The following is a 10,257-nucleotide window of genomic DNA, read 5'->3' on the forward strand; positions in this document are numbered from 1 at the left end:
AAGAAACAACACAGAACAGAAACCTTCCACAGAACAAACATTTGTGAAACAGTTGTGAAAACTAGAGAAGAGAAAACTATTGGAGAAAGTTAGACTGTTAGAACCCTAACACTGTGGTTCAGAAGAAAAGAGAAAAGAGTTGGTGGCCTCAAGTAAGAAATTTAGGGGCCTACGTTGTCCGAGTGTGTAACTGAAGAAGCTTAAATCCCGTGGAGACCTGGAGGCTCTCCTGGAGAAAAACATTCTTAGCATGAGTTATATCGCCTGAATCTGTTGTTTGGTAGAGTTCCCGTGTAGGGATGTATCCCCATGGGACCAGTTGGTCCCATGGGGCAATCGTCAATATCAGACTTTTCGGCGCCAATCAACTTTTTTTTTTTTTTTTTTCCTTCTCGCCAAGCATTGTAAAGCGAATATATACATGATCATCTCACAGTCATTAGCTCAGTCCTCCAGAACTTCATCGGAAGCTTCACCGTCTGCGAGCGCGTGTAACAAACAAAGATGGCTGCAAAGATGACTACCGGTAAGCCTCAAATTCTTCCCAAACTTTTTCTCTGTAGTTTTCTAAATAGTTTTAGAAAACTATTAATGAATGAACTATTAATGATTAACTACTATTTACGAATAACTGTGTTTTAGAAGTTACAGTAGAGGTTCACCATATGCCAATTTATCCTGGTAAGCAATCCGTGATCTTTTTAACCTGAAAGTTGTTCTATTTTTATTCTAGATTTTTAAGTGTAACTTTCTGTATCTTTAAAGTCAGCGCCGATGAGTTTGAAGGAATAACCCTCACGCAATCAGACATTGGTATTTTACATACAGTTTTTTGTTTTGTTTTGTTTTGTTTTTTATGAACAGCTCAGTTGTTCATAGATTGCTGAAATATAACTTTTTATGATACATTTTTCAGATCTGTTAGCCAGGGCTGAAAGATTGGTATCCGAAGACAACCAAGAAACTGAAAAAGCAGTAAAAGCATTGCTGTGTTCTGAAACCCCACCCCCCGTGCAGGGGACAAATTGCTGTGTATCTGAAATTGGTGAAATTGAGATTGAGAGGGAAACCTCGGCACTTCAACATGTGACTGACTCAAGTAAGCAGACGAACAAACTCTCCAGAAGACGTGTGAGACAGCCAGGAGGACCGAAGTCGACTGTACAAGGTAATATATTTATCTGTGATTAGAAGTATATACAAAATATGTACCGTTTTGATGATTTGTATTTTAACGATTTTCCCCTCTGTCTAAACAGAACCATCAAAACAGAACCTTCAAACGTGCGCCTCTCTGAGCACTGTGACTCCCACGGCAGCTCCACCCTCCCGTGAACCTTCTGCCCCTGCGAGGAGACGTAGAATACGGCAAGCGTGTACCACTCTGACCCCTGTACTTACAGCGGGACCCACGGCAGCTCGACCCTCCCTTTCACCAGATCCTTTCGAACCTGCGAGGCCGATAAGGAGACGTAGGAACCAGAGACACAAGTCTAACATTGTTAGGAGATTGTTTGATGGTATTTTTTATACTATATCTTCTTGACTAATAATAATAATAATATATAAAAAAATAATAACTCATCTCTCATCTAATTACAGATTCAGGGTTGAGATTAAACGAGAGCGTTCCTGAACCGTCCTTCAACAGGGTCGAGGGGGATACGGGGGGCAACGATCATCCCCAACAACAGCACAAGCACCACGAGAGCGTTCGTCAACCGTCCTTCAACAGGGTGGACGGGGATACAGCCGGATACAATCATCCCCAACAACAGCACGAGCACCACGAGAGCGTTCCTGATCCGCTCTTTGACAGGGCTGAGGATACAGGCTGCTACATTCATTCCCAACACCCCCAAGACAAGGTAGTGCTGGAGATTTTCAATAACGTCATACGGTATATTGTTTCCTCCAATTGTAACCAAAGGTGTACTAAAACAGTGTTGAAAAAGCTGTAATTTTTTTTTTTTTTTTTTTTTTTTTTTTTTTTCTTTGTCTTTTGTTTAAGATATGGATGAGGATTTCAATGTTGAATATTTTAATCAAGTACCGATTGTTTTACAAATAGCTGTTGATCAATTAAGTGATGAGGATTTCAATGTTGAATATTTTAATCAAGTACCGAATGCTTTACAAATAGCTGTTGATCAATTAAGTGAAATTCCAATCTCCATTCCAATAAATTTACATTTTACAGAGCAAAATGAAAACGTCCTAGAACTTGACACCTTACAACTCATAAATGATGCCCTCGAAAACCTTAATGCAGTTAATGCAGTAGAGTTTGAAAATCATTCTCCTTCATCAGCTCTCCACACGCAAAGTGATCATGTCTTACACGCGGTAACAATCAGATCAGAGACGGATTCAGCAGAGACACAATCGGCTCTTCCTAACCCGCTCCTGAAAAGGGGAGTCAGGAGAAGGGGGGCCAGAGAGCAGCCCTCACCCCATCTTTCTCCTCAGCAAGGGGAGGAGGTAGGAGAAAATCCATCCGATCTCTCTCCTGAGCGGGGTGAGAGGTTTTTAATGATTTTAACGCATGGAGAACAAGACGCTCCTTTAACATTCCCACTCGGGGAAATGTGCCTGACATTGCAACATTCTATCGAGATGTAACAGGGGTTATCAGCGAATTGGTGGATGTTGCCAGACGACATAGTAGTCGCAATGATTTAATACAGTTGGAGGTGGTGGGTGAAAACGTACACAATCATGTTACAGTTGCTGTGGATGAACAAGGTGAAAATATTCTACCGGCTTTTAATGGAATGCTAGATCGGATTGTGCAGTCAAACGGTATCATTTCATCGCGGATGAGAATATAGAATTCATCCTTCACGTGGTGCAGAACCCAGGAGGAGGTGCCAAACGTAAGATGGAGAAAACTCTAGACTGTGAAATCATTGACAAAAAAAGACGTCACTTATTTATCGTAGACAACAGAGACAACCAGCTTTGCTTCGCCATCAGTCTAGCTCACGTTATCTACCCGAAACTTACTGAAAGAGAATGCCTTGATATTGCGAGGAAGTTGCAGCATCAGGCTGGTTTAAATGATGAGACCCCCGTCACTTTCAGTGACATTGGTAAATTTGAAAATATTCTGGGGCGTAAAATTGTTGTGTTTTACAGAACATGCCACAGTAAACCCCTCTCACATTATGAGACAAAATTCTCTGATCGTTCCAATCAGTTGTTTCTCTTTTTACTACAAAATCACTATTATGGGATAAAAAATCTCAAAGCCTTCCTGGGGTCGTCAGTCTGTAATTATTGTTACAAGACTTTTAAGCACCCCTATACCCACTTTTGTAAAGGTTACTGCGCAGTGTGCAACGATCCTGCCTGCCCCACAGAGGGGTTCAACACAGTGGTTTGCTCTGACTGTAACAGAACGTGTCGCTCACCCTCTTGTTTCACCAGACACAAATTGGTCGGTTCAAGCAGAAAGTCCAGCCTCTGCGACCAAATCAAAAAATGCGCACGATGCGAACTATACTACAGTGTCAATTTGTCGTTAGACGATGCAAAGCATCGCTGTGCGGTGAAAAATGTAAAATCTGTGTGAAAAAAACTGCAGAGCGACTCTAAAGTCGATCATAGTTGTTACATTCCTACCCTCCAACCGGACATCTCACATCCTGATTTGGTTTTTTTATGATTTTGAAACATTTGTGGGTCAAAATGGAGAGCATGTTCCTTTTTTAGTGCATACAAAAACATCCAAAGGTGAAGAGAAGGCGTTTTATGGTCTTGACTGTGCTAAAATGTTTATTTTGCATTTCAGGAAGCCACGATACAAACAGAACATCTTTATAGCCCATAATGCCAAGGGGTTTGACAGTTATCTGGTGTTAAAAGGTATGTTGGAACTGGATGTGACGCCACAACAGATTCTGATGAACGGGAGTAAAATCCTCAGTTTTGAGGAATCCCATTATGGTCTCAAATTCATAGATTCCCTGTCATTTCTCCCATGCGTCTCAGCGCTATGCCCAAAGCCTTAGGATTCACTGACAAGACCAAGGGGTATTTCCCACACAAATTTAGCTCAGAAATTCACCTCAATTACGTGGGGCCCTATCCCGTTCCGTCCGACTACGACGTAGATCGCATGACGGTGCGCGAACGGGAAGAATTTGACCTGTGGTACAACGAGGTCAGCCGAGGTACCTTTGACTTCCAAAAGGAGGCCTCGCTGTACTGCAAAAATGATGTTGACATTCTCACCCAGGGCAGTCTTAAATTTAGAGATCAGTTCCTAGGTGAGACGGGGGTAGACCCTTTTGGTTCTATCACCATAGCCGGAGCCTGTATGAAGGTTTTCGCACCAATTATCTGACTCCTAACACTCTGGCTATCCCCTGCCCTCACAACTATTTGAATCAGAGCAAAAGATTCTCTAGCGCATCGGTTCAATGGTTAGAATGGTTGATGCACAAAGAAAAAGTCTTTATACAGCATGCTCTAAACATGGGTGAAAACAGATTGGTGCATTTTTCGTAGACGGATATGCTGAGATTGACGGTGTAAAACATGTCTGGGAATTTCATGGATGTTTTTACCACGGCTGTCCCAGTTGCTTTGATCCCACAGTACAGTGCGATATGAGAGGCGTCACCTTCGGTGAACTCCACTACAAAAGTGAGAAGAGGGTGAGTGAGCTACAGACCACACATGGGGTTCGTGTTGTAGTCATGAGAGAACACACGTGGAACCAGATGAAAACAACATGCACGGAGGTTAAAGAATTTCTCCGTTGCTTTTAACGCTCCTGAGCCTCTCAACCTCCGAAAAGTGCTTTTCGGGGGTTGAGAGGCTCAGGAGCGTTAAAGCAACGGAGAATTCTTTAACCTCCGTGCATGTTGTTTTCATCTGGTTCCACGTGTGTTCTCTCATGACTACAACACGAACCCCATGTGTGGTCTGTAGCTCACTCACCCTCTTCTCACTTTTGTAGTGGAGTTCACCGAAGGTGACGCCTCTCATATCGCACTGTACTGTGGGATCAAAGCAACTGGGACAGCCGTGGTAAAAACATCCATGAAATTCCCAGACATGTTTTACACCGTCAATCTCAGCATATCCGTCTACGAAAAATGCACCAATCTGTTTTTCACCCATGTTTAGAGCATGCTGTATAAAGACTTTTTCTTTGTGCATCAACCATTCTAACCATTGAACCGATGCGCTAGAGAATCTTTTGCTCTGATTCAAATAGTTGTGAGGGCAGGGATAGCCAGAGTGTTAGGAGTCAGATAATTGGTGCGAAACACCTTCATACAGGCTCCGGCTATGGTGATAGAACCAAAAGGGTCTACCCCCGTCTCACCTAGGAACTGATCTCTAAATTTAAGACTGCCCTGGGTGAGAATGTCAACATCATTTTTGCAGTACAGCGAGGCCTCCTTTTGGAAGTCAAAGGTACCTCGGCTGACCTCGTTGTACCACAGGTCAAATTCTTCCCGTTCGCGCACCGTCATGCGATCTACGTCGTAGTCGGACGGAACGGGATAGGGCCCCACGTAATTGAGGTGAATTTCTGAGCTAAATTTGTGTGGGAAATACCCCTTGGTCTTGTCAGTGAATCCTAAGGCTTTGGGCATAGCGCTGAGACGCATGGGAGAAATGACAGGGAATCTATGAATTTGAGACCATAATGGGATTCCTCAAAACTGAGGATTTTACTCCCGTTCATCAGAATCTGTTGTGGCGTCACATCCAGTTCCAACATACCTTTTAACACCAGATAACTGTCAAACCCCTTGGCATTATGGGCTATAAAGATGTTCTGTTTGTATCGTGGCTTCCTGAAATGCAAAATAAACATTTTAGCACAGTCAAGACCATAAAACGCCTTCTCTTCACCTTTGGATGTTTTTGTATGCACTAAAAAGGAACATGCTCTCCATTTTGACCCACAAATGTTTCAAAATCATAAAAAACCAAATCAGGATGTGAGATGTCCGGTTGGAGGGTAGGAATGTAACAACTATGATCGACTTTAGAGTCGCTCTGCAGTTTTTCACCACAGATTTTACATTTTTTCACCGCACAGCGATGCTTTGCATCGTCTAACGACAAATTGACACTGTAGTATAGTTCGCATCGTGCGCATTTTTTGATTTGGTCGCAGAGGCTGGACTTTCTGCTTGAACCGACCAATTTGTGTCTGGTGAAACAAGAGGGTGAGCGACACGTTCTGTTACAGTCAGAGCAAACCACTGTGTTGAACCCCTCTGTGGGGCAGGCAGGATCGTTGCACACTGCGCAGTAACCTTTACAAAAGTGGGTATAGGGGTGCTTAAAAGTCTTGTAACAATAATTACAGACTGACGACCCCAGGAAGGCTTTGAGATTTTTTATCCCATAATAGTGATTTTGTAGTAAAAAGAGAAACAACTGATTGGAACGATCAGAGAATTTTGTCTCATAATGTGAGAGGGGTTTACTGTGGCATGTTCTGTAAAACACAACAATTTTACGCCCCAGAATATTTTCAAATTACCAATGTCACTGAAAGTGACGGGGTCTCATCATTTAAACCAGCCTGATGCTGCAACTTCCTCGCAATATCAAGGCATTCTCTTTCAGTAAGTTTCGGGTAGATAACGTGAGCTAGACTGATGGCGAAGCAAAGCTGGTTGTCTCTGTTGTCTACGATAAATAAGTGACGTCTTTTTTTGTCAATGATTTCACAGTCTAGAGTTTTCTCCATCTTACGTTTGGCACCTCCTCCTGGGTTCTGCACCACGTGAAGGATGAATTCTATATTCTCATCCGCTGAAATGATACCGTTTGACTGCACAATCCGATCTAGCATTCCATTAAAAGCCGGTAGAATATTTTCACCTTGTTCATCCACAGCAACTGTAACATGATTGTGTACGTTTTCACCCACCACCTCCAACTGTATTAAATCATTGCGACTACTATGTCGTCTGGCAACATCCACCAATTCGCTGATAACCCCTGTTACATCTCGATAGAATGTTGCAATGTCAGGCACATTTCCCCGAGTGGGAATGTTAAAGGAGCGTCTTGTTCTCCATGCGTTAAAATCATTAAAAAACCTCTCACCCCGCTCAGGAGAGAGATCGGATGGATTTTTCCTAGCCCTCCTCCCCCTTGCTGAGGAGAAAGATGGGGTGAGGAGCTGCTCTCTGGCCCCCCTTCTCCTGACCTCTCACCCTTTTCAGGAGCGGGGTTAGGAAGAGCCGATTGTGTCTCTGCTGAATCCGTCTCTGATCTGATTGTTACCGCGTGTAAGACATGATCACTTTGCGTGTGGAGAGCTGATGAAGGAGAATGATTTTCAAACTCTACTGCATTAACTGCATTAAGGTTTTCGAGGGCATCATTTATGAGTTGAAAGGTGTCAAGTTCTAGGACGTTTTCATTTTGCTCTGTAAAATGTAAATTTATTGGAATGGAGATTGGAATTTCACTTAATTGATCAACAGCTATTTGTAAAGCATTCGGTACTTGATTAAAATATTCAACATTGAAATCCTCATCACTTAATTGATCAACAGCTATTTGTAAAACAATCGGTACTTGATTAAAATATTCAACATTGAAATCCTCATCCATATCTTAAACAAAAGACAGAAAAAGGAAAAAAAAAAAAAAAAAAAAAAAATTACAGCTTTTTCAACACTGTTTTAGTACACCTTTGGTTACAATTGGAGGAAACAATATACCGTATGACGTTATTGAAAATCTCCAGCACTACCTTGTCTTGGGGGTGTTGGGAATGAATGTAGCAGCCTGTATCCTCAGCCCTGTCAAAGAGCGGATCAGGAACGCTCTCGTGGTGCTCGTGCTGTTGTTGGGGATGATTGTATCCGGCTGTATCCCCGTCCACCCTGTTGAAGGACGGTTGACGAACGCTCTCGTGGTGCTTGTGCTGTTGTTGGGGATGATCGTTGCCCCCCGTATCCCCCTCGACCCTGTTGAAGGACGGTTCAGGAACGCTCTCGTTTAATCTCAACCCTGAATCTGTAATTAGATGAGAGATGAGTTATTATTTTTTTTATATATTATTATTATTATTAGTCAAGAAGATATAGTATAAAATATACCATCAAACAATCTCCTAACAATGTTAGACTTGTGTCTCTGGTTCCTACGTCTCCTTATCGGCCTCGCAGGTTCGAAAGGATCTGGTGAAAGGGAGGGTCGAGCTGCCGTGGGTCCCGCTGTAAGTACAGGGGTCAGAGTGGTACACGCTTGCCGTATTCTACGTCTCCTCGCAGGGGCAGAAGGTTCACGGGAGGGTGGAGCTGCCGTGGGAGTCACAGTGCTCAGAGAGGCGCACGTTTGAAGGTTCTGTTTTGATGGTTCTGTTTAGACAGAGGGGAAAATCGTTAAAATACAAATCATCAAAATGGTACATATTTTGTATATACTTCTAATCACAGATAAATATATTACCTTGTACAGTCGACTTCGGTCCTCCTGGCTGTCTCACACGTCTTCTGGAGAGTTTGTTCGTCTGCTTACTTGAGTCAGTCCCATGTTGAAGTGCCGAGGTTTCCCTCTCAATCTCAATTTCACCAATTTCAGATACACAGCAATTTGTCCCCTGCACGGGGGGTGGGGTTTCAGAACACAGCAATGCTTTTACTGCTTTTTCAGTTTCTTGGTTGTCTTCGGATACCAATCTTTCAGCCCTGGCTAACAGATCTGAAAAATGTATCATAAAAAGTTATATTTCAGCAATCTATGAACAACTGAGCTGTTCATAAAAAACAAACAAAACAAAACAAAAAACTGTATGTAAAATACCAATGTCTGATTGCGTGAGGCTTATTCCTTCAAACTCATCGGCGCTGACTTTAAAGATACAGAAAGTTACACTTAAAAATCTAGAATAAAATAGAACAACTTTCAGGTTAAAAAGATCACGGATTGCTTACCAGGATAAATTGGCATATGGTGAACCTCTACTGTAACTTCTAAAACACAGTTATTCGTAAATAGTAGTTAATCATTAATAGTTCATTCATTAATAGTTTTCTAAAACTATTTAGAAAACTACAGAGAAAAAGTTTGGGAAGAATTTGAGGCTTACCGGTAGTCATCTTTGCAGCCATCTTTGTTTGTTACACGCGCTCGCAGACGGTGAAGCTTCCGATGAAGTTCTGGAGGACTGAGCTAATGACTGTGAGATGATCATGTATATATTCGCTTTACAATGCTTGGCGAGAAGGAAAAAAAAAAAAAAAAAGTTGATTGGCGCCGAAAAGTCTGATATTGACGATTGCCCCATGGGACCAACTGGTCCCATGGGGATACATCCCTACACGGGAACTCTACCAAACAACAGATTCAGGCGATATAACTCATGCTAAGAATGTTTTTCTCCAGGAGAGCCTCCAGGTCTCCACGGGATTTAAGCTTCTTCAGTTACACATCTCGGACAACGTAGGCCCCTAAATTTCTTACTTGAGGCCACCAACTCTTTTCTCTTTTCTTCTGAACCACAGTGTTAGGGTTCTAACGGTCTAACTTTCTCCAATAGTTTTCTCTCTCTAGTTTTCACAACTGTTTCACAAATGTTTGTTCTGTGGAAGGTTTCTGTTCTGTGTTGTTTCTTCTTCACAGCCTTCTTCAGTCACACACACCATTCTCGGTTTGATCAGTTTCAACACACCCCAGTCATTGGAAGACATCGTAGCCGACAACATAGGCCCCTCGCTGGAAGATTCTTCCCTGATAGAGAATCAGCTCCCCCGTCTTGTAACGGAACACATACCCAAAACTCCCTGTTTGACTATAAGGCTCCAAAGACCATTCTTGCTGCACAGGCTCCGAAGGTGATGCCTGAGAACGCTGTACAAACACCGTGGATTTTTCAACTACTTTTCCACACAATTCTCTTATAACGGTCACAGCCGTCTCACCAATCAAGGATGTAGAACTACTCATGTTGTCCACGGATGGCTATGCCAGGACTATGGCAAAATTGTTTTGTCACTGTGTTGTAACTATTGCCCTTATTAAAAACAGATGAGCAAGCGAGAAAGGCGGAGGGGGGGGGGGGGGGGGGGGGGGGGGGATCCATCCTCCTCGGGAGGAGGGTGGAGGTGGGGCGGGTGGGGATCCACCCTTTAAAAAATGGTGGGAGGCGGGGAAGGGAGGTGGGGGGGGGGGGGGGGGTGGGGGGGAACAGATGTGGGCGGGTTCAGGAAAGGTCGACCTGTCACTTTGACAAGAAGTGGTCCTTTCTTCTCTCACATACACACA

General features: G+C 43.1%; 2 protein-coding genes across 4 annotated transcripts; one reads left to right on the forward strand and one right to left on the reverse strand.

Annotated features, from left to right (window-relative positions):
* Positions 1–219: 219 nt before the first annotated feature.
* On the forward strand, positions 220–2,395 carry LOC130514296 (uncharacterized). 2 transcript variants are annotated; one of them, XM_057013809.1, is made up of 6 exons: positions 220–526; positions 643–681; positions 766–813; positions 917–1,168; positions 1,260–1,520; positions 1,603–2,395. In XM_057013809.1, exons 1-6 carry the CDS (start codon positions 505–507, stop codon positions 1,959–1,961), a joined length of 981 nt encoding a protein of 326 aa, XP_056869789.1. In that variant the 5' UTR covers positions 220–504; the 3' UTR covers positions 1,962–2,395. The 2 variants fall into 2 exon arrangements, with proteins under 2 accessions (XP_056869789.1, XP_056869791.1); XM_057013811.1 differs by lacking the exons at positions 643–681; positions 766–813 and having other exon boundaries at positions 223–526.
* A 4,728-nt stretch (positions 2,396–7,123) lies between these two features.
* LOC130514295 (uncharacterized) lies at positions 7,124–9,371 on the reverse strand. Of its 2 annotated transcripts, XM_057013807.1 has the most exons (6): positions 9,083–9,371; positions 8,928–8,966; positions 8,797–8,844; positions 8,443–8,694; positions 8,091–8,351; positions 7,124–8,007 (listed from the first exon to the last, which is right to left on the reverse strand). In XM_057013807.1, the coding sequence occupies exons 1-6, from the start codon at positions 9,102–9,104 to the stop codon at positions 7,649–7,651; spliced, it is 981 nt and encodes a 326-aa protein (XP_056869787.1). In that variant the 5' UTR covers positions 9,105–9,371; the 3' UTR covers positions 7,124–7,648. The 2 variants fall into 2 exon arrangements, with proteins under 2 accessions (XP_056869787.1, XP_056869788.1); XM_057013808.1 differs by lacking the exons at positions 8,797–8,844; positions 8,928–8,966 and having other exon boundaries at positions 9,083–9,366.
* Between the last annotated feature and the right edge of the window lie 886 nt (positions 9,372–10,257).

This window comes from Takifugu flavidus, chromosome 17 (genome assembly GCF_003711565.1).
Source record: "Takifugu flavidus isolate HTHZ2018 chromosome 17, ASM371156v2, whole genome shotgun sequence".
NCBI classification, from domain to species: Eukaryota; Metazoa; Chordata; class Actinopteri; order Tetraodontiformes; family Tetraodontidae; genus Takifugu; species Takifugu flavidus.